At 43.1% G+C, this 23,424-nt stretch overlaps 1 protein-coding gene, 1 long non-coding RNA gene and 1 pseudogene across 3 annotated transcripts; 1 reads left to right on the forward strand and 2 right to left on the reverse strand.

The window, feature by feature from the left end:
• Positions 1-2,897: 2,897 nt before the first annotated feature.
• Positions 2,898-5,989, reverse strand: LOC145428916 (uncharacterized). Its single transcript, XR_013909267.1, has 2 exons — positions 5,751-5,989; positions 2,898-3,513 (listed from the first exon to the last, which is right to left on the reverse strand). It is a non-coding gene; the product is annotated as an uncharacterized LOC145428916 (long non-coding RNA).
• Positions 5,990-6,099: 110 nt separating this feature from the next.
• Positions 6,100-8,922, forward strand: LOC113022490 (RNA-binding protein 15 pseudogene; annotated as a pseudogene). Its single transcript, XR_013909266.1, has one exon. The product of XR_013909266.1 is annotated as an RNA-binding protein 15 pseudogene (transcript).
• A 9,516-nt stretch (positions 8,923-18,438) lies between these two features.
• On the reverse strand, positions 18,439-23,424 carry LOC113022491 (amphoterin-induced protein 1-like). Its single transcript, XM_026167941.2, has 2 exons — positions 23,216-23,424; positions 18,439-22,860 (listed from the first exon to the last, which is right to left on the reverse strand). The coding sequence occupies exon 2, from the start codon at positions 22,790-22,792 to the stop codon at positions 21,272-21,274; it is 1,521 nt and encodes a 506-aa protein (XP_026023726.1). The 5' UTR covers positions 22,793-22,860; positions 23,216-23,424; the 3' UTR covers positions 18,439-21,271.

Below are 23,424 nucleotides of genomic sequence, written 5' to 3' on the forward strand. Positions count from 1 at the left end.
TTCATCCACACTGACCTGGCTCTCTACCAGACTCACCTCATCACCTCCTTTGCTTTCTTAACGCTTCGTCTCATGCATAAACATTTGCTGGTCACAGGCTTATTCTGACATTTTCCTTGGGAGAACAGCCACCCCTCAGACTGCTCATAGTTACCTATTAACCATGAATTTTTTTTAGCTCTGCACAAATGAAATTGCTTGATAAAAGGATTTTTGGGAGCCAGTATATGAGCAGAAAAAAGCATATAAGCAGATAATCTTACTGTTTTCAAAGACACAGGAAAGGGAAACATGAGAAGTTTTAAATTACTCAGCAATAAATAAGCATTAATAAATCAACAGTAATCAATAATTGAAATGACTCAGCATCAGCTGGAAACCAGACTGGAGCCTCTGCATGACTCTGGGCTGATGCGTTTGTTCCTGTTAGACATGTACCTCAGGCTGAGGCGATGAGGTGTTATTGTTGCCTTCTTGTCCAGAAATGATTGTAAAAGTCAGTAAAACCCAGTTTAGGAACTAAAAATACCCAGTAACTATTCACACAGAGATTATTTTTAATATTTCCCAACATGGACTCCACTGCAGTAATCTCAGACTAATAGCTTTATCTCTGTGATGAAACTGTAAGTCATGAGGTGGGTGGTCATTTCTCTATTGAGACGTGGACGTGCGACACGACTGCAGCAGACCGAGTCACCCAGGGGACCATAAATCATGCACCATCCAGCAGAATATTCTTTATTACCACCGAGATAGGGGGAGAAGATAGTATTGAGAGGCCATTTTTCATGCTGAGTTTATGGATTTATTTTGCTCCCACATGTCCGCTTCCTGTGCTTTAACTTTGACATGTCTGCATCATTATCAGATTCTTTTTAAATGGAAGGATTATTATTAATGATTATAATCATTAATAATAAGACATTATTCGATTATTATTATTCTATTTTGATTGAATATAGCAAATGAGTGTAATTACCTGCTTTTAAACTCTGTCGGAGGCCAGAATCCTGTTTAACAGTTTTAATTGACACACACAAAAAAGTCGAACATGACCTTTGCAGTGTAAGAGAAGCAGGTTTATTCTTGTGCGGCAGACTTGGTTAAGGCGGAATCAAAGTACACAAGACAAGCTCGCTCTCACACATTTCTCCTTTTTTTCCTCACTTGACGATGCTCTTGACACACCTTCATCTGACTACTGGGAGCAGTTGCCACAGCAACCCCAGGATCATATGACAGACAAGCCTCATCTCTGCCATCTCTTTCCTGCATCCCCTCACCCCCATACTTTGCTTTCTCCGGTTTGCAAACTGAAGTTCCAGTGGCATCCCGTAAGAAGGAGAGGAATGAACCTATAATCTGTGTTAAATCAAAACTGTTAATCACCAAAGTGGCTGTACCCGCTTTAGCTTCTAGAACATTTACCTCACCTGGTCTTGTGGAAGATAATAGGAACCCTGTGATGACTTACAAGGCATAGGGCATTAACTGTAAAATAAATGTTTGATGCTCAGCTGCCCTTGACCAAAGCTACGCAGCCTCAGTTTCTGCTGCAGGCCATCTGCTAACTGGACAGCAGGGTTCCACTCAGCATTACGATTGGTCTTTAGGGGTTGGGGGTTATTAAGCCTGCATCAGCAGCCTTTCAGACCTGTGGGACTATTGTCACAGTGCTGCTGCCACCCTCTCTTGTTAGCAAATGAACCAACAGTCCCATGTAGATTCAGCATTGTTCTTGCTTTATATGCACCACAGGACTTTTGATCAGCCTGGAGTTCAAGATTCCAGTTCATGTCCAGGTGCTCTGGTTGCTTTCTGATTTTGTATTTCTTAGCTGTGTTTATTGTACAGGTGCACTCAGTTTGCTCAGCCTTTTAGTCTTGGTTGTGTTCTAGTGCTGAAGTTCATGCATGTTTCTATCTTGTGTTTAGGTTTACTTCCTTCCTTGTCTGATTGTGTTTATTCTCTAAACCTGTGTCTAAATTTAGTTTGGCCCACATGTTGGCCCCCTAATGTTGGCCCCCTAACTCAAGGAATAAACCAGTGTTATGTGTCAGTACAGGAGGGGCACTTTGCTACCCCACCTGTCACAGAAACACATCATTCGTTTCATTTCTTTACCTAACAAATTCTAAAGATAACACTGTTTGACAGGCATTAAATAGTATTTGTGCACCAGCAAAGTGATTCCAAAGAAGCAATTAGCTGAAAAAATCTAAACATTTCACTGTGGTGTAGGTGTTACAAACACAGTTTATTTCCAGTCTTATATTCCTCTTTGTCTTAACCGCTGGACCTTTTTATGATCAGCGATTGTTCTCACTGTCCTTCCTTTCGCCTTAAAGAGCCTCTCTTTAAAACCTTTTCCTCAAACAACATATCTCCTGTTTGTTTTGGGTTTTTTGTTGTTGTTTCTCTCGACCGTTGGTGCCTGACGTCAGCACCCTTTCGCAACACATCTCTGCTGTTCACCTTCAGTCGTCTCCAACTCCACGTCGTCCCCCTGCTGTTTCGCAGCATTCATTGCTGCTCCCCAACACCCACTCACATGTGCTCAGGCATTATGCATCTGCAACACCACATCCGCCCAGTACTTTTCCCTTACTCTAGTCTCATTTATATTCCCCCTGTCCCATCCCTTTCTTTCTCCCCCCTCCCTCCCTGCTGTTTCTTCGTTCGTGGTTTGCGCTGTCTGGGTCACTCTGAACTGCTAAAAAAAGCTTCACCCTGCACTGGGCTCTGTGGTCTCGTTTACACAGCCCATTATTCTCAGTACAAGCGCTTGAATAAACATGCTTACACGATCACTGACATTTCTACTGTAGGCGAGTGAGTATGGACACATTTAAAAGGTGTGAAAAGGCTTGTCAAAGTAACTGATTGTCCACATGTTTGACATTTCACTAATTCTGCTGGATTATTTTCGGGCAAAAAACAAGACACAAGTCGTCTATTAACACAATCAAACAAAGGTTGTTTTCATGCAAGTCATAATTCAGGTGTATCTTTAACACAGCAAATGCACATGACTCGTACTATTAGCTCTTAAATTATTTTCTGTTGAGGCAGCATTAACTGCTGCCTGTGCATGAGTGCGTGGGGATATGCTGGTGTCGTGCAGGTGTTCACAGGACACAGGAGAAAGTGGGTCATGCTTAGCTCTGACAGACTTAGTGCAGCGCTCACTCCAAGATATTTTTTCCAAAGAATTATTTACACATATTTTACTCAAAATCTGCTGTGTGAGAAGATTTTCACTAATTAATATTAATCAGACATAATGATAGGTCTCATTCGAGGACTGTGATTTCAGTGACATCAGTGGGATTGAGTTTCTATTGAAGATTGGAAATTCATCATGACTCCATCCATGCTGGCTCAGGTTACACAGGTGAAAGGCCGGCTGTCCTTTGGTTGGCGGATGCCGAAAAAGCACAGGCAGATCTGTTACCAAGCATCTGTTTCAGATGAAAGCTGTGGAGCAGTGGATCAGGTCGCGATGTTCACCTAAAAGCAACACACAAAATAGAAACTCATTAAAAGCTGTTTTTTCCCCTCCGCTAATCCAGATTTACCCTTTGACAGCTCATTAACAAAAACCTTGGTACGCAGTTCTGTTTTCAGGGGTTATTAACAGATGAACCTCGTATCTGTTTCACTGTGGTCGAGGTTTAATATTTCTGTGAATTTGTAGCGGCAGCTTTGGGAAATTTGACCTAAAACGATTTCATTTGGCAAACACTTTATATAACGCTTACTGACAACACTGCTGTTTCCAGCTGCTTATTTTGTGGTATGAACATGTTCATGCTACAACAAAATCTCTTTTAACCCATTGCCACTGTTTATACGTCATTTATTTGCTCTACTTCAATGATTAGAGGCACCACACTTCTCCACTCATGCTGTTTTTGTAGACACTCCTAAACCAATTTTAATACTGGACAGCAGATTGCCTTGCTGGACCTGTGAGGGGACATGTGACTCTCCGTGGAAGAACCTCACCAGATGGCCTCTCAAACAGGGGCCTGTCCAGCTCACAGGGTTGAGGACAAAGCTCCTGTCCCCATTTTTTTGGACAACATAATCCTTTTAAAATACCCCTGCAGCAAAGCACTCTTAACAAAAAAAAAAAAAGCATTGTTGGTGCAACACAGTTGGTGCTGCAAATAATCAGGTCAAACTCACTGTGAAAAAAACCCAAATATACAGGTTTAAATGTGGCAAAAAGACATGATTTTGTTTATTTGGAGATGGGCTGGACAGAGCAAACAGTTAATGATATTGATGTAACTGTAGCTAGGCATGGATTTATATTTGAATGAGCATGAAGAAAGTGGATGGAGATGCTTTGAAACTGGAAGCTTTTCTGTTCATAATAACTGCACAACCATTTCCCGCCCTGCTGTCATTATGCCTGTAATCCTACATGTGGGAGTGCCCTACATACGTGCCTCAGGGTTTTATCTCTCTGTGTTATCAATGTTAACAATGAATCCCACATAATAGGAATAATGTGGAAGATGGTGATCTCATTTTAGTAGGAGCTACAATCATGTGACCAAAACGTTTCACAGGACTCTCTGCAGTCCAGTGAAACTGAGCACATCCTGACTGCATCCACATGAATGAAGAGTGTAAGTAGCAGCTAGGTGCTGCTAAATGCATTTGATGAATTGATAATCAGCAAGTGTGAACATCATTCGACAGTAAGAAAGATTAATCACAAGTGGAAAACATCTTCCCAGGAAGAGAGTAATATAGAGCTACTACAGTAACAATTAAATTAAGAATAGAAATGTAATATCATCCTGAGAACTGAAGGAAAAAAGTATCTTTCAGTTAATTTTTTTGTGATTTCCTGTCTCGTTGGAGCTAAAAGAAGCCACCGAAATGCATGAGAAATCACTGGAAAGACCTGGATTTCCTGGACTTGGTGCGTTAGCTCAAATGGACCTAAAAATCCATTACAGAGGACATAAATGAACAAGCTGGGTTTCAGGAGGATATAATGGTTTTATATTTTGCTTGGAGTAGTATAGAAGAGTAACTAGACATGAAAATGTTTCCAGCTGAGCTGTTTCTACCACTGATACCCAAAGGTTTCTGCTATAGAGACAGTCTGTTCTTTGATTTCCTGTTTCACTGAAGATGTTAAAAGAAGCTTCTCTGCCCTCTGGTGGTGTTTCTGTGTTCAGCATGCAGCGGGCCAGCAAGTCACAGACAGACGGACATAAACGGATTTTAACCGCTGTTCACTTCTTAAAGCACAGTTTGCACTTCTAATGGCGAATAAATTGTGCTTACAATAACTAGCAGACTGAGCAGTCTAAGAAATCGCCACTGTGACATTTAACACGAGCAGTCTGAAGGAAAGAGGATACTGAAAATATCTGATTCACTCGGTTTAACAGATCAGGTTCTTGATTGGTTCTCATCATACCTAAAGGCCAGAAATGAAAGTGTGATTACGGTTTAGAAAATCAGACTATTCAAATCTTACAGATCATCCTGCAAGTTACCTCTCAGTTAAAGCGTGCACTTCAATCTAAAAACTGTCTCCTCAGCTCATCACATTTCTACAACTCTGTTCTTCGAATAGGGGCAATGGCCAGCTGCACCTACCGGGCTATTTCAGACACAGCACCGCAGGATGCAAATAACTTGTTTGATCCTATTATGGCAGTCAGCCCCCCCCGCCACTGTTTTCCTGTCTGGTATTATCACAAAATCAGTGTACTTACTTCAAGGGCACCTGCAGCCTTCCTGTGCAGGCATTACGCCACTTTTAAACTAAATCTTCAAAATATAAAAAAAATATATTAGATTTTTATTTTATATTTCAATAAGAAAATAAAAGTTATAGTAATCTCAAAGCCAAGTGTTCTCTTGCTTTGGGCCTCTTCTGTTTATGCAGTGCTTCAACCATAATGCCACAACCTGTTTTAAAATAAGCTTCTGCCTGCAGGACTGTACTTTGACCTCAGCAACACAGCCGCACCCTCTTTTATAATAGGTGAGCTGGTTTCCTTTTTTATGGATTGACAAGCCACGGCGCCAATCGGCTTGTTTTACAGGAAGGTAGGCGGGACTTCCTGTACAGTAGTGCAAGTAATCCAACATGGCGCTTACGTTGCTCGCCTGAGAGTGCAGTGGGAAGCGCTTTAAGTTCAGCTCGATTTCAGTAGTAGAGTTCATTAAAGCGGATCAGGCTTTTAGAAATGAAGGGGAAAGAGCGATCGCCGATGAAGAAGCGCTCCCGGGCGCTGGATGATAGCAGAGACCGAGGAGGAAGCCACCTGAGCAGCAAGAAGAGCGGAGCCCTGTCGGCTGTTAGCGGCAACACGGGTAACGGCTCTGCTTACAGCGGCTCTTCATCCAGGAGGAGCTTACACAACGACAAAAGAGACCTGAGGGATTCGGACGGACACAGCACATCCAGTCGGACTAGCAGCGGCTACGACTACGGAGTTGTTTCCGGGAACAAGCCGCACGGTGGCGCTGACCTCGCCGCGGAATCCTCCAGGCCGGGTTCACGCAGCGACCTAAGGCCTCCGTCAAACCCAGGAAGTGAGTACAAGACTTTGAAAATTAGCGAGCTGGGCTCCCAGCTCAACGACGAGGAAATAGAGGACGGCCTGTTCCACGAGTTCAGGAAGTTTGGGGACGTGAGCGTTAAAATGACCCGAGAAAACGACGAGAGGGTCGCGTTTGTGAACTTCAGGCGACCCGATGACGCCCGGGCTGCCAAACACGCCCGCGGGAAGCTGGTGCTGTACGATCGGCCGCTGAAAATAGAGACCGTCTACATGAGCAGACGGAGGAGCCGCTCCCCCGTTGCTAAAGACGGTTTCCCCGCGGGACACAGACCCCTACACGCTCAGAAAGCTCTGTCTCCCTCAGGCATGGGGTTCAGAGACTACCGGCTACAGCAGCTGGCTCTGGGCCGTCTGCCCCCTCCCCCTCTGCCGCCTCCTCACCTCAGAGATGTGGACAGAGACAGAGATTTTCCCGTGTATGAAGGCAGAAACAGACCGCCTTACATTCCCGAGTGTTTCCGCGATGAGGACATGTTGAGCCCCGAGGACGACCAGAGGGCAAACAGGACTTTGTTTTTGGGCAATTTGGACGTGACTGTGACGGAGAGTGACCTGAGAAGGGCGTTTGACAGGTTTGGAGTGATTACAGAGGTGGACATTAAGCGCACAGTGAGAGGCCAGAGCAACACCTATGGATTCATCAAGTTTGAGAACCTTGACATGGCTCATCGGGCCAAAGTGGCCATGGCTGGGAAAATCCTGGGCCACAGCCCGATTAAAATAGGATATGGGAAACCTACGCCCTCGACCAGGCTGTGGGTGGGGGGGCTCGGGCCTTGGGTTCCACTTGCTGCACTTGCCAAAGAGTTTGACCGCTTCGGGACCATCAGGACTATAGACTACAGGAAAGGTGATGCGTGGGCTTATATCCAGTATGAGAGCCTGGATGCTGCTCAGGCTGGGTATACTCACATGCGTGGCTTCCCTCTCGGTGGCCCCGACAGGAGACTCAGAGTGGACTTTGCAGAAGCAGAGACTCGCTACCAGCAGCAGCAGTATACGCAGCTTCCTCTCCCCCTGCCACACTATGAATTAGCCACCGAGCCATATTCACACCGCCTTTCTGATCCAGTGAGAGCGAGAGAGCGGTCCCCTCCACTTCCTGCTCGCTTCAGAGACCGGGATCTCTACCCTGCTGAATGGTCTGGCCTCGGTGCACACGAGAGGATGCGAGGTTTTGACCCGGCAGACCGTCTGGACAGGCGCTCCCATGAGAGCTGGTCACTAGAACGGGAGCGGGAGTTGCAAAGCAGAGATTTGGCCCGCACAAAGAGACCTTTAGATGACGGTTGGCGGCTGGAGCACTCCCCTGACGGCAGTAACTTTGGTCTGCGGCGTCATGGCAGCTCTCTGGACCGCAGCCCGGGAGGGAGCAGCCGAGATGGGGGGCGCTACAGTGACCCCGAACGCTTGCCTCGCTCTGGCAGAACCTCCCCAGTCAAAGACAGGAAGAACAGCCTGGACGCTGGGTTTGTGGACAAAAAAAGGAGAACACGCAGCCCATCAGAGCCACGCTCCGGCTCCGAGAAGGGGCGCAAACACAAAGTCAGTGACTCCTCCAAGAGCCCAGCGAAGAAGGAGGACCGCTCAGAACATCTTTCCTCCTCTACAAACTCCTCCAAACCCGGTCAGCAGCCTGACCCAGATGCTGAAAAACAGAAGCAGAGTCAGGTCTGGCAGGGCGTCCTCCTGCTGAAGAATAGCAGCTTCCCCACCTCACTGCACCTGCTGGAAGGGGACATGAAGGTGGCTGCCAGTCTGCTGGTGGACGGCTCTAAAGGGGGCCAAGTTTCCCAACTGAAGATCAGCCAGCGCCTGCGCCTGGACCAGCCGAAGTTGGACGAGGTCTCCCGTCGCATCAAGGCCGCCGGGTCCAGCGGACACGCCATCCTCCTCGCTTTGCCTTGGACATCCGACGACAGCGGTGCCCAGGACGCCGTCAACTCCACCGAGAGACCCCTGAAGAACCTGGTGTCCTACCTGAAGCAGAAGGAGGCGGCAGGTATCATCAGCCTCCCCGCTGGGGGCGGCCGTGACAAGGACCACGGAGGAGTACTACACGCTTTTCCCCCATGTGAGTTTTCCCAGCAGTTCTTGGATGCCTCTGCCAAAGCCTTTGCCAAATCAGAGGATGACTACTTGGTAATGGTTATTATCAGAGGAGCATCATGAAAAAAAAAAAGAAAGAAAAAAAAACCCAACAACAACAACAACATGTTTCATGTCACACTCAAAACTGTTAAACTGTGAGATGTAAACACAGGGAGAAGAAGTGGTATTAAAGCAGTGCAGGAGACAAACAGCAGGATGCAGATTTTAAGCTCTCTAACCTGCTTCTATTTCATCCTGGTGAAAGTTTATAAAATTAAAGTCAAACTGAATTAAGTACATTTTTATAAGTTGATGAATTTGATTGTTAAATCAGGTGAAAGTTTGCCTTTACTATTTAGATATTTAGATTAAATGCACATTACCTGAAGGGTACTATCCTAAGGTGAGTCCAGAGTGAACTACAGGTCTGTGAATCAGTACTGTGTGTGTTGCCTTATCGTTTAAAAAGAACAGGTCCTTTATGTGCTTTTCACACAACTCCTGCCTACAACAATGAGCTGAAGATCCAGAAGAGAGCATTTAGCCTCATTTTTGGTATTTGAAATCAAACTCATGTACACTGTTTTCTTTTTTTTCTTTTCTTCTCCTGATTAAGGAAGTCCATTTGCTTTAAAGCATTATCCGTTGGCCAGTAATTGACCTACACCAGATGTTCGTATGTATTTGGTTTTCTTTTTTTTGTGACCAAGTAAAAAAAATTTTGAAGACTTCCAAATTCCAACTTTCAGTAAATGATCTTTAAGATGTCAAATTATAGCAGAAAGAGCAGTTAAACAGACCAAATCACTCCATCACTCCTTCTGGATATTCATGTGTAAAGTTAAGGTACACGAGAGCATCAGGAGTTTCAAGTATAATTTACATTACCAGTGCTTTTGTGTGTGTATGTGTAGTTGCGCGCGTGTGTGTGTGTGTGTGTGTGTGTGTGTGTGTGTGTGTGTGTGTGTGTGTGTGTGTGTGTGTGTGTGTGTGTGTGTGTGTGTGTGTGCGCCATGTTTCATGAGTCATGTTACTTTATGACTAAGTGGAGGTTTGTCATCGGTGCTTTCACAATTTTCACCAAGCACTTGTACCAGCAGCAGCCGTTTGTGAGGGGATGGACACAAGCAGCAAGCTCTGCGAGCTTTCATTTCTCAAAGGCGTATCAGGATCCAACTACTGATTGATCTTTAAATTATTATTATTATCCATCTGAAATTGTGAAAAATGCTCCCTGATTGATCAAAAGTCCAAAACCCGAGGACTAGATTTTTTTCGTGTGTGTGTTTGAAATTTTTTGCTTATCGTTATCTTTTAATATTTTAGTAACGAGCTAAATCAACTCCCCCGCAGTCTCAATGCAAATTTTACAAGGCTAGTCTGTGTTGTCGGGCTCTTATTTTGAAGTATGGGGTTGCTTTTTGTGTCCTTCCCTTCTCCGTTGTGTGGTTTGTTTGTTTTTTTTTTGTTCTTTTTTAATTATCCACAGTTTGGTTGAGCATTTATTGTTTGATCAGATGCCTCACTCAGTTTGTCATGTTTTAACTCACTGATTACAATTACTACCCTAAGAAAGCATATTGTTTTTGTTTTGTTTTTTTAAAAAAAAAGAATGATGTAACCTCCAACTGAAGAGCTGTATACCATGCACAGGTCTTTTTTTTTTTTTTCTTCTTCTTTGCCTGATTGTGAGTTTCCAAAAAAGAAAATGTTGCAGTTCGATCAGAGGACTTTGGCGTACGTTTCCACACACACGAGGAACGGAGGCCATGTTCAACTGGCCATACTTGCCGCCTTCAAAAAGGGACTCATAATGATTGTTTTTCATGCTTTGATTTGAGTACTGTGTTTCAAATGGATAAAGAGTGATTTGTGCTGTATACTCAGGATATCTGAAGAGAGAGAGAAATGGAGATCATCAATGCTCATGGGCCTAAGAAGTATACCTGTCAGCAAAAACACGCAAAGTGCAACGTGCACTTCATACATCTTGTCTTAATAAATTTACTCTTTCGTGGGAAACACGAGTGCCTCGGAAGACAACTTTTGTGACCTTTTTCTGTTCTTGGAATTTTCTGTGAAAGTCTTTAAAAAAAAAAAGAGAGAGAGAGAAAAGGGGAAAAAAAGGCTTTCACTTTGACAGCAGGAGGCTTCCCGGCAGACGTGAGAGGAAGTGTGAGAATCAAGGGAAAGCCTCTCAGTTCTGTGTTTTCGTGATGCTCGACATGTGTTCGGTGACCTCTCTTGTGAAGAGCTTTTCCATATGACCTTCATTGAGATTGAAATTTGGCGGTGCTAGAATACTTTGTGCAGCCTGTTTGGGAAAGGAAAATGTAGAGTCCCTGTGCCTCCTCAGACCTGTGGCTTATTCCTCGGTCGCCTTTGTGCGTGCGGAGGTGTGACACAGAACCTGCTCATCTGAGAGCTGTTTCTCAACAGGGCTCGTCTCAGCGGGAGCTTTTTCTTCCTCCCCTCATCTGGTTCCAGCAGCGCACTGGTGCACAGTGTGTTTGTTCAGCATCTGCAGCAGGAGCAGTGTTTGTGTAGTTGCTTATTGTTCTTGCATCGGAGTTTTAAAGAAGAAGATCTCCGTGCTAGGGCCAGACCTGCTGCCTCAGCCTGTCGGAGAGGAGGTCGAGGCAGTGAGACGGCGTCTGCCAAATATCGGAAAGGAAGCGCAGTGGAGACGAGAGATCGCCCCGGTTGAGGCCTGAGCAGGGAATCCTAATCTTTTAGTTGGTTTGTTGATCTGATGATTTATGCACTTTTAAAAAGATTGTGTGGCAAACTGCATATGAAAGCACAGAGACGAGAGGATGACTCCCATCGTAGTTTCCTGGTTGTTCTTCAAACAAAAGGGACGGCTACCCTTCAGCTCCAAGTATCTGCACGGTGCTCCAGCTCAAGGTGTCCCCTGGAGGGGGAGGCGTGAAGCGTAACAGCTTTACGCCTCCTGGCTGCTCCCACCCCTCAGGTAACGTATACTGATGGCCACAACGACACGAGCGGGTACGTATTGTAATGTCAAAGAACACCACAGGCACACTGTTGCTTAAGTAAAAGCTGGTAAGTGCAGGGGTGAGAAAAAAATAGCAAAATAAATCAGTTAACATGCAGTAAAATTACAATAATTCTGATTTTGTTAAAAGCATAAAAGCCAGAGATTAGTGTTGAGCTAACATTGTCACAGTTTCTGTCAGTGACAGTCGGTGAACGTTTCTTTCCTGTTGTCTCACCAAATTGTGGTTTTACATCCCATAAACTGCTGTAACCTAGCAAAAGATTTAATTTCATTTCAAAAGGTACTTAAAATTAAGCTCTGCCCCTTTGCGTGCATTAACATGTGAGTAAAGTTTAATCTCAGTGAGACGGTGCTGTAGTTGCCTTTAATTGAAACCTTGATTTTTCAAAGTCAAATATATGTGCAGGAGTGAAACTCATAGATGTAAAATAAATAAATAAATAAAATAACAGAGTAAATGGGAACAGCCAAGAAAATGGAAATGGTCCAGGTGCACTAAAGAACAATGCTTCAGCAGGCCTGAGAGTCTCTGAGTGACACAGAAGGACAATGTAATGCAGGCAAGATTATTATAGTTCACTAAAAACTAAAATAGGTATAAAAAAAAAATTGACTTTTGAAAAAGAAACAATTTTGTGAACTTTGAAAACTAAAATTTAAAAAAAAGTTTTAGAATTTGGTAAAAATTGTTAGCACAACCTGCCTGACGAGGCTTTGGAAGCCTACAGGACTGTGAGTCGACTGCTTTCAAAAGTTCGGTCTTTATATTGTAGCATCGACACTGATAATCTGAAATCTTGTCTCTGGTGAATGCTCTAAAATGAACAAACGTACTCTGGAAAGTAAAGTTAAAGTAAAATAAAAATAGAAGGTAAAGAAAATCCAAAACTGTAATAACTGAATATATGTGTATATATAATACAAATACACGGTAAACTAAACATTACAAAAATGGGGAAAAGTAGATCTCAAGACCATTATAATTTGTAAGTGCTCTTACCTGCTCTGAGAGAAAGATGTCAATGTTAGAGGCCTGCGGCTGATCCAGATAATGATAGTATTGATACCAGTGATGGTATCGGATGGATACTGGAATACTAGGATCAGTACTTTTTCCATCATCCAAGTTCAGAATGAACCCTCTGAGCTTTTACTAAATATTTGTTCTGAAAATGAAAAACTATAACTCAGACATACACTAGAAAAATTTCTTCCAGTTTTAAAATACATGAAAAGCTGAAATGTGTCTTAAATTTGTATTATTAACTAATTATTGTGGAAAGTAAAAATCACAGTGATTTCTTGGTCAGTAAAATTTATCCAGATTTTGCAAATTGATGATGATTCATCTCATAAATCATTGCACATTGCTCTTCTCTACATAAGCTGCCTTTATAAGTTAAACGTATTGGTATTAACAATGCTGTGCTTGTACTAAACTTGCAGTATTTCCCAGTGAAAATAGTGCTGAATAGATGCCGTGCAGTACGATCAGCCATCAGCAGGTGCTGTCAGTCACAACAGCCTCAGTTCTTACTCGTTATGATGGCAGTCTGTTTAGTTTACTGTATTCTGCGCTGCTCGCCGCGGTACATGAGGCGTGCAAATTTTGTTTTACAGCTTCAGGTTTAGTCGGTGCAAAGGTTCATGCCAACGGGATTGCTTGCTAAATCAGAGGAGGTGCAGGCGCTTGGATTTCTGCAGGGATAAAGGTGACTGAAGCTTGATGTTGTTACAGTGAACTAAAATTAGGTGTGGAAACCACAACAAGAATGAACTGAACCATTTAAAAAGTCACATATAAATGAAAACAAAGGGGGAAATGGCCGAGGAGACAGTTTATGCATGTTTAATAAGCTTAGGATGTTCACATGAGTGACTGTGAGTCAGCTGTTGATAAAATATTTGGGGTTTTTTCCGTCTTATAAATACCCTCCACATATTAATAATAAAAAAGTAAGCATTTCAAAATAAAATTAAAATGAGCAAACTCAGTGAAACAGTTTGAAATCAAGTGGAAAAACAAATGAGTGAGTGTATCCCAGGACCATGCCTTTTAACTTCAAAGGAATTTGCCATCATTTGTGATCATTAGAAATATCAACTGGTGTGAGTATTATTACATCGCCTCCAGCTCTGAATCTAAACCTGCACACCTGGAAACGTTTCTGCTGTTTCACTGAGTTTTAGGCCTGTTTTGTGAAAATCCAGTTCTTTTTGTTTTGAACATGTTTTAAAGATGCTTCTAATCAAAATGTTGAGTGTTTCAGGTCATTCCCTCGACACAGAAGCAAAGAAGAATGAAAATATCCTCAGTGGTTTGCCCTCTGAACGCAAAAAAAAAAAGCCCACTTCACACTGTGGGACGCTGGCTCTGTGAGTACAACTTAATTAAATTCAAATCTTAATTAAAGTTTTTTATTGTTTCTCATAATAATGTGAACATCAGCTGATTTTGTGCTTGAATAAAGGCAGCTGTTCTTTAAACGTTTCTGATTGTCTGTATTTATTTTGTATTTGTTTGAATGATGAACCTTTTACACCGTCAGTCCTCCGGAGGGCAGCATTGAGCGGAGCGATATTAAACAGAGGCTTTGTAGCTTATATGGGGGGAAAGTTCAGCTATTTTCTCATAAGTAACATCCAGTCTCCCGTGTGCAGGATGAACACGTTCATTCTGACACAAATAGGAGACGGTCATCTTTATGATTGCACAACTAACGTTGCGTTTGCCAGATAAAGGCAGCAACAGTATTCTTCACTTCAGAGGGACTTTTCCAGAGAGTAGATAAGAGAAACTAAATCAGGATGTAGTGAAAGTGAGGACACCTGTGAACAGGTGTGGCTCACAGTTGGATCTATAAGCTTTTGGAAGATTAAACATGTTGACAGGAGCCTCTAAAAATGGGGTAAATGGTTGTAAAATGAACAGTTATGTCAATGCTTTTCTTAAAAATGTGTTTAGTGTCCTTTGTGTTGGTGCACAGAGGCAAAGTGTGTCATCATCAAATACTTATTGAACCTAACTGTGCAGTTTCACCACCGGGGCTGCGTTGTGTTCTTCATCTCATCGAGCTCAGAGTTTATATTTCTCCTGCACTTTTATAAATCACTCCCAGCGTGTTATTCCTTTTTAGGTTAAGCTATGAGGCCGGAGATATTCTGGAGAAAATGTTTATGAGTGTGCTCCCAGATGTTTGTGCAACTGAAGTGAAAAGTTGTTCCAGTTGCTTCGATCTGGCAGCTGCTGCAAGAGGAAAACATTTCTCCTGCCGTGTAGTCGTCTTTAGAGTGCATCGGCCATGATTGTTGAGCACGACGGGCTCCGCTCTGTCCCGATGGAGTGAAAAACTGAAACATTGGGAACACCAATATAAGATTAACAAATAATGAAAGACAACAGTATCAAAGTGACTGATCTGTTCTTTCACCAGCCTCCATCCTCTGCTTTTGAGACCACCAAAAAAACATTTCATCTTATACAACATCAGGGCAAATCCTACATACTCCATGCAAGCATGAAAAAATGATCTGAGAAGTGTCCAAGAATATTTTTGCAGAGGGAAGAATGAATCCTTCCATGTCAGGGAATTGGTGGCCGCTAGATGGCAGTAGACTCGCTCAACTGCTGCTTCAGTCGCTTCCCCATTCATGTGATTCTCCTGGGAGTGGCCTGAGGAGAGGATGAGTCATCTCACTTAGAATTCAGCCTTTAAGCCACCGAGCAAAGACGCCATTCATTCATTGTCAGCAGGCCCACAGTCACTGCCATCTGTGTGTGTGTGTGATGTTCAGCGATCTGATATTTTCTTCAGACAGCTGCGTTTGTTCTAATAATAATCTGGCATATCATGTAGCTCTTTCCCATTTAAACGCTTGCATCATCACACAGATCAGCCACTGTCAGCCCCTTTCTGTCTCCTTTGGGCTTTTTATGAATTAAATACTTTGCAGATCCTGATTCAGTGTTGTGTTTTTGTCCAGCGTTTTTCAGATCTTTAAGCCTAGTCTCACACACACCTGGGTAGTGTTGGGTGTATTGTGAGTAAGCGTGGTAATATGAGAAAGCGCCTGCTGAGACAGGGAGCACGAACATCCCCGCAGACCTCTTCAATCATTTATCCAGGAGATGAGTTGCAGGGCAGCCAGTGAGGTGTCACAGTGCACCCTCTTCACACACATGACAGACGGTCACATGAACAAGTGTCATATATTATGTTCCACATAAAATTAGATGTGTTTTATGTGTGTAAATTGCAAGTTTACAGTAATAAGATGGAAACACTAGGTTGTCAGAAGCTGATATAATGCAGCTCTGTCTTGGACTGTGATTGGCAGAGGAAACTGAATACAGCACAGCGAGTTCACTCTCCTCTGGGACATACTGTGGTCAACAATCCAAATAAGGTTGAAAATCCAGCAACTTCAAATGTGGCCAGAAGCCGGCATGTTTCAGGCACAGATGCAACAAATACGACTCCCAGCTTCCACCCCAGCAGTCCATGTGGTCTCCTATTTCACTCAAGTGAACAAGGTTGGGTCAATAACGTAATTTAGAAACTGAAGCCAGAGGATTTCCTGCAGACTAACTAGGACAGCAAGTGAAAATTAATCTTTGCCTAGAAGGACACAACAGTCAGGCCAAGTCTGATCAGTCAGAGCCAAAGTTAAAGGAACAGTTTTACATTTTGAATTGGAATACTCTCTGATTAAGACTCTCTTTCTTGATAAGAGAGTCAGTGGCCCTGAGTAGTAAAGATAGAAACACTTTAAATTATGGTCCACAACTAAGGGCATCATTTCCCAACAATTAAATCGATTTTAATATATTTTATTCGAAACGACAATCTAAATATATTTATCTTCAAATTCCTAAAGGTAGGGACACTAGAATAAGGATGTAACAAGTCAGGTTTTTACAGCAAACAAATAAATAATTAGACTGTAAATAAATTTAAGTAAAGCATAATTTCTTGGCTATTGACTGAGACATGGAACACCACCTCTCTGGTGGAGAAGGAGCATGAGCCAATCGTGAGGATGAGAGGTACCAGCTAGATATAGTCGGGCTCTCCTCAACACACGACTTGGCCTCTGAAACCAGTCTCCTGGAGAGGAGTTGGAGTCTGTCTCAGTCTGATGTTGCCTGTGGTGAGAGGCGGCGGGCTGGGGTGGGTATCTTAGTATCCCTGCCTTCCCTGCTGCCTGTATGTTGGATTTTTCCCGGTGGATGAGAGGGTTTGTTCCCTGATCCTGCAGTTCAGGGAATGGGTCTTGACTGTTCTCTGCGCTTATAAGCCAAACAATAGTCTAGCGTATCTGGCCTTCTGAATCTACAGCTGTATATTCTGGACACTTGGGTGAAGAGAGGGGCTGAGCTGTCAACTGACCACAGCCTCACCTGGCGGTGAGTTGGATCAGGTGGCCGGGTAGGATGCTGGACAGACATGCTGCACTGAGCTGGTTGGTGCCTGTCATGGCGGGAACCCTCGATTGAGATGGTGGACACCGGTGGTGAAAGGAGTCCTACTGGGCTTCAGAGGCAGCTGATAGGTACAGACAGGCCAAATGAAACACGGCAGTGGCTGAAGCAAAAGCTCGGGCATGGGAGGAGTTCAGAGAGGCCACAGAAAAAGACTTTTGGACTGCCTCGTAGAGATTCTGGCAAACCGCCAGGCAACTCAGGAGGGGAAAGTGGTCCTCTACCTGCACTGTATGCAGTGCTGACTTCAACTGAGGATTTTGTCAGGCAGTGGAAGGGATCTCCTTAATCCTACTGATACATCTTCCCTAGAGGAAGCAGAGTCTGGAGACGAGGGGGATGACTTGTCCATCACTGGGCGTGAGATCACTGAGTCAGTTAAACAGCTCCTTGGTGGCAGAGCCCCTGGAGTGGATGAGGTTCACACTGAGTTCCTAAAGGCTCTGGATGTTGTAGGACTGTCTTGCCTCTACGATGTTGCATGGAGATCATGGGCAGCACTTTTATGTTGGCAGACTTGGGATGTGGTTCCCATCTTTAAGGAGGAGGACCGGAGGGTGTGTTCCAACTATGGGGGATCACACTCCTCAGCCTCCCCAGGAAAGTCTATGCGAGGGTGCTGGAAAGGAGAGTCTGACAGTTAGTCGAAACTCAGCTACAGGAGGAACAATGCGGCTTTTGTCCCGGTCGTGGAAGACTGGACCAGCTCTTTACCCTCTCTAGGATAATTGAGAGTGCATTGCTCAACCAGTCTACATGTGTTTTGTGGACTTGGAGAAGGAATTTCCCTCTGAGTTTAATATTTTAAATTATTAATAAGTAATAATTTTGTTGCTGTGTTGCCCCTTATTCTAGTGTGCATACCTTTAAGGATTCAGTTACCTGCTACTTAGCTTTGCAGAACAGCACAACTGGTTGGATTGTGTCCAAACATGTTAAAATCTGCCTTTAAGGCATCTTTAACACAAACAAAAACTGCAGAGCAAAAATGAAAGGTGCCTTTGCACTAGGACATTACAACATTTCAAGTCTTTATTTTTTATGCATGTTAAAGAAGTTGCAAAGTCACAATTAATAAGTTAGCCGGATTCTCTAAGCCTGGGACAGAGCCACGCCAGTGATTTTACCTTGTTTCTGTATTTCCACTGTTTGTGTGAAGCTGAGCTAACAAGCTGTTGGCTGCACATGACAGTGAAAGTTCTGCAGTTGCACATATGTCACAGGACATACTGCACACGTCTCTTTTTACATCATGTTTATTTTTGTTGTTTGTGAACTACATGAGGAGTACAGCAATAAACAAGATACACAGAGCAAACAATGAAATGCAATAAGTCGTTATTCAGGATTGCATATATTAAAATACAGCAGGTGAACTCAGCACACTGACAATATACTGACTGTAAACACTGAACATGTAGGTAATGATTTGTCACACGTAGCTCCGTCTTTGGTTATTATAATGTCCAACATGATGACATAGTACATATGTGCCTCCTCTGACAGACTGAAAAGTTCCTCCGGTTGTGTTGCTACATTATAATATTTAACAGACATGCTAGATTCTGACGATGTCATGAGCTTAAACTCCCACAGACACATTTATCGTGATTACACCGAGGTTATATTGAAAAAGCACCATGAGAAGTGCATAAACATCACTGTACCTTCAACATTAACATACATACCCTTTATAACGCAACTTTGACTATCCAGAGATTGTGTAGCAATTACGATGCTCTACTGCTAACATTGTGACCTGAAATGAACAGCCTGAATGTATTATTATTGTTTTTTTATTATTATAAGTTGCATTTATTTGAAACTTTATTTTTGGTCTTCATTGATTTTCATCCACACCCCTTTCTGCACAGTGTAACACAGCTTTTGTGGTTGCACCAGCCAGGGTAAAATATGAGCTTCTAGTCCTTTTAAGAGGATTCTGTTGGACATCTGTTTGAAAAACTGCTACATCTACATTTATATTTCAGCTGTCAGCCAGCCACAGGGGCCCGAGTGTTGGCTGCAGCTGCTATTTCTGACAGTGTTTATGAGAATTCTGGCTTGTGGCTGGCATCGGCTGATTTGCTTAGGGTTGGGCACTAATGCCCAGAAGCATTCAGTGGATGGTACTCGCTCTCAGGCTCTTCCAGGCTGCTATTTACTCTTCAGTATGGAAGTATGTGTGTTCATGTTGCCATTCTGAAACCTGACACTGAACACGATATTTTGTCGCAGTGTGATAACAAAATATGCAAATAAACTTGCTCAACTGGAAACTTATTGTTATGTTTGTTAGCATTATCAATCAGTTTCAGGTTTTCCATCTAGAGCAGCTTCCATACGTTTCTAAGATTCATCCATCCAAACTCACAAAACAATACTATTTATACTATTTTCTTTTACTCGAATTATTCTGTAATCTTTGGTAATTTAATTTGAACCCAACCTCTAAAATCGAGCAGTTTGACTGTAATGTTTACATCTAATAACTCGCTCATATAGAACATAATAAAATGGTGGCATTTATTTGTAGCTAAATTCAGCTGGCTGATTTTGTTTTTGTCGTCTGGAATATGTGTTTAACTTTAGCTTATTGCAATGAATTCTTTATGAACCAGGAACCAGGATTTGTTTTTTCTGCATAATCCACAGATAACAGTAACTATACCTGAAGCTTAGTCGGTGGAATAGTTTCTTTTTAAATGAGACTGTATTCATGCTATTGGCATGCTATTTGCTAATCAATCAGACAATGACATCAAGAGTTCATCAATATTTACTGCAGATTACTGACGCTCAACAACAGCACTGTTTACTGGAAATGTATGCATACTGGATGAGAATAAATTTGCCAAATAACAGTCAATAATTGTGTTTATACTGATAAAATAGCTGCTGAGTGTTTATATCCTGAGAACCAGCCTATTCATTTATGTCTTCTCTAATGGACGTTTGTTTTTGGTTGATATCGTTTGACTTATTTGAGCTATGCTAATAAGCCCTGGTGTACTAAATAGAGGACATCCTGGTCTATCCATCTATATCTTATGTGTTTGGGTGGCCTCTTTTAGCCCCAAAGAGGGTGGAAATTACAAAAAAAGTTCAGTGGGAAGATTCATTTTTCCCCGGTTCTCAGGAGGATATGAAGAGCTAGTCTGGTTCATTTTAAAGATTTATTTTTAAGTAGTGCCTTCAGACAGCAGCTGTTGTGAACTGGAGCAATATAAATAATATTTTATGAGACAAAAAGTCAACTAAATTTGTCAGAAATTAGAATTCATTTTAAATGATAATAAAAGTATACCTGCATATGATATTTAATCAGAGCTGCTTTTAAAAGCACTTCATCTTAAGGCCAAAATCACTGCAAAAAACACATATTGCTGTTTAAACATTAAATCGCACTTGCATCTAAAAAGAAATTTAACTGAAAAAGTTGCATAAGTGTAATTATTAACAGCACTGTTTTCTGTGAAGTTTAGGAATGTTACATATAGCAGAAATATTGCATAATAATAGTAACAGAGTGAGTTCTGCAAGCTTTGCATAAAAATTAGCCTCCCTTTCTACGTTATTCAACAAATTCAGAACTTCTCACCTTTGCAGCACCTTCATCCCAATTGCAAGAAAGGCCATATCTTTAACATGCAGGCTACTGGCTACTCTGAGGTGACCTTCTCTCAGTAATGCCTTTAAGTAGTCTACTAAGCGCTGCTTGGTGGTTAATGTCTACATGGTAAGCATTTTTAAGAACGCAAACAATATTTAAAGTTCATATATTCTCATTTTTAGGGAACACGTGTTGCATTTATGAAAAAAAACCCCAGTTCTCTACCAGAAATATAGCGCTCTGTGCCTTCACAGAGGAGTCATTTGAATTGTTAAGACGCATCACAAATGGAAAGGCCTAAAAGTGATTTAATCAAAAGATTAAAATCAATTTGAATCTTATGTTACTGGATCGGCACCACCGTCTCGAGTCAACTAAAGCTTTGTTTGGAAGATGCTCACTTTTGATATTTTGCTCACATTCTTAGAATACAAAGAAGCAGCGGCATCGCTCTTATTTCATATGACCATAGGAGAATTGGAGCACACCGAGCTGACATCAGACCTTGTTCTGCCCCTGTTGGCCCCCTGCCACTCCTCATCTTCCTCACTTATTGGATTCAGCCTCCCATTCTGCTCCAGCTGTTCTTTAGGTTCCAGGAAGGCCGTGTGTCTGTAGAGGAAACCTCCACCTCCCACCCTCTCTTGCCATCTCTCCTCGTGTGCCTGGGAGAGACTGACAGTTGAAGAGTGGAGGCTGTCTTTGCCGTCATTTTTCTCCATGTTCTGACCTGGACAACAAGCGCAGCGACACGGTGTGAAAAAGAGGTAGATGAGAATCATGACGAGACTGATCAGACACGCTACAAGGGTGGTGTAGGCTGTTTTTAGATTCTCCAGTCCTTTGCTCATGGTGGTATTAAACACCACTACAGTTACATACAGCGTCTCATTGAATGAATCACTTGTGGCATAGCAGGTGTAGACCCCTGAGTCTTCTACCTTTAGGGGCCCAATCCTAAGGCTGCTTTCGTTACGGATGAAAGTGGTTTCGTTTTGAGACACTGTCAGGTTTCCTGGCAGCACCCATCTCTTCACCATGTTCTTCTGTCTGGTGTCACAGTCTAACACCAAAGATTGCTCCAGATAGCCTTCTTTTTTAAAACCTTTGACCTCACTGCAGTTCAGATACTGTCTGGTCAGATCTAGTATGGCCATTTTTTCCTTCGGCTGGCCTGATGTCACACATGTGTGGTTGCTCCTGAAGTCAGTGGAAGGGCTGAGCTCCCTGAGTTCCCAGTGTGCCATCAGTTCATACAGCTCACAGCTGCAGGTTAGAGGGTTGTTGTGGAAGTACAGACCGTTTTTAATCCAGGCAGGCAGAGCCTGAAGCTCATCCAGGGGCAGAGCTTTAATTCGGTTGGAGGAAACATCCAGCAGTCTAAGGCTTTTCAGCCTGCCTCGGCCCTTTAACAGCTCTACGAGGATGCGTGTGATCTGGTTGTGGCTCAGATAGAGCCTCTGCAACTCGATGAGGCCAGAGAAGGCAGAGCGATCTATCTGAGAGATGTGGTTTTTATAAAGCAGCAGGACCTCCAGATTCTCCAGCGGCTCAAAAATGTATTCGTCCAGCAGGCGGAGGCTGTTAAAGGAAAGGTCCAGGTAGCGAAGCTTTCTCACATTCACAAATGCCTCAGTGGAGAGAAAGGTGAGGTTGTTATTACTGAGCAGCAGGCTTTGCAGCTGGTCGAGTCTGATGCCGGTCCAATCAGCTTGGAGCTTGGTGATAAAGTTGAAGCTGAGGTCCAGCACAGCTGCATACGATGGAAGAGCGTTGGGAACATTTGTTAGATTCTGCTTGGAGCAGCTGATGATGGTGCTAGCACACAAACAAGTCTTCTGACAAACCAGGGGGCTTCCAGTTAGCTGCCCACTGGCTCTCACTGCTGGTAACAGCAAAGTCAAGTGCAGAATAAAGCAGCTCCTTCGTTTTAACACTGCAACAGCAGCAGGCCAAAAAAAGCCGATGGAGCCCACCATGGCGCCAGCACTACGCACTGCAGGGACTCTGGATGTTCTCTTAGTTTTCACAGTGGAAAATCATGGATCTGTAATCACACATTGGGCCACGTGATCAATAAATCAGCTGTCAGGACATAATATGACATGATAATGATGCAGAGTCTCATGCCATTAAAGCAAACCCGCGCTCTAATGCAGAGAGGCGTGGTGCATTTGCGCAGCTGGATCATTAAAAAGTTGAATGTCGGCAAAAATGTTATCAGTGTCATATCGTGTCGTAGCATAGAATAAATAACAAACTATGGCGATTAATCAATGTGTCAAATTATTCAAAATAAACAGAATAGTCTAAAAGTTAAGTGTGTGTGTTAGTCGTTTCCCTGATATCAGTTATCAAAGCATTTACATTTGTCCCAGCGGGCGGACGCGATTCTGCGTTACCTTTTTTTCTCCCGTTTTTTAAAGAGAAAGAAGTCCTAAGCAGTCCAGTCGCGGAGATGATTAGGACAGATGCATCTTCTTCATCTTCATCATCTTTATCGTCGGCGACCCGCGAGCTCACAGACATCCACCTTAACACGCTGAGCTACGGGCGAACGCACTCTGCTGTCCGGCTCCAAATGACCGGAAGAGGCTGTGTGCAAGCCTCG

Source organism: Astatotilapia calliptera, chromosome 5 (assembly GCF_964374335.1).
Source record: "Astatotilapia calliptera chromosome 5, fAstCal68.1, whole genome shotgun sequence".
NCBI lineage: Eukaryota > Metazoa > Chordata > Actinopteri > Cichliformes > Cichlidae > Astatotilapia > Astatotilapia calliptera.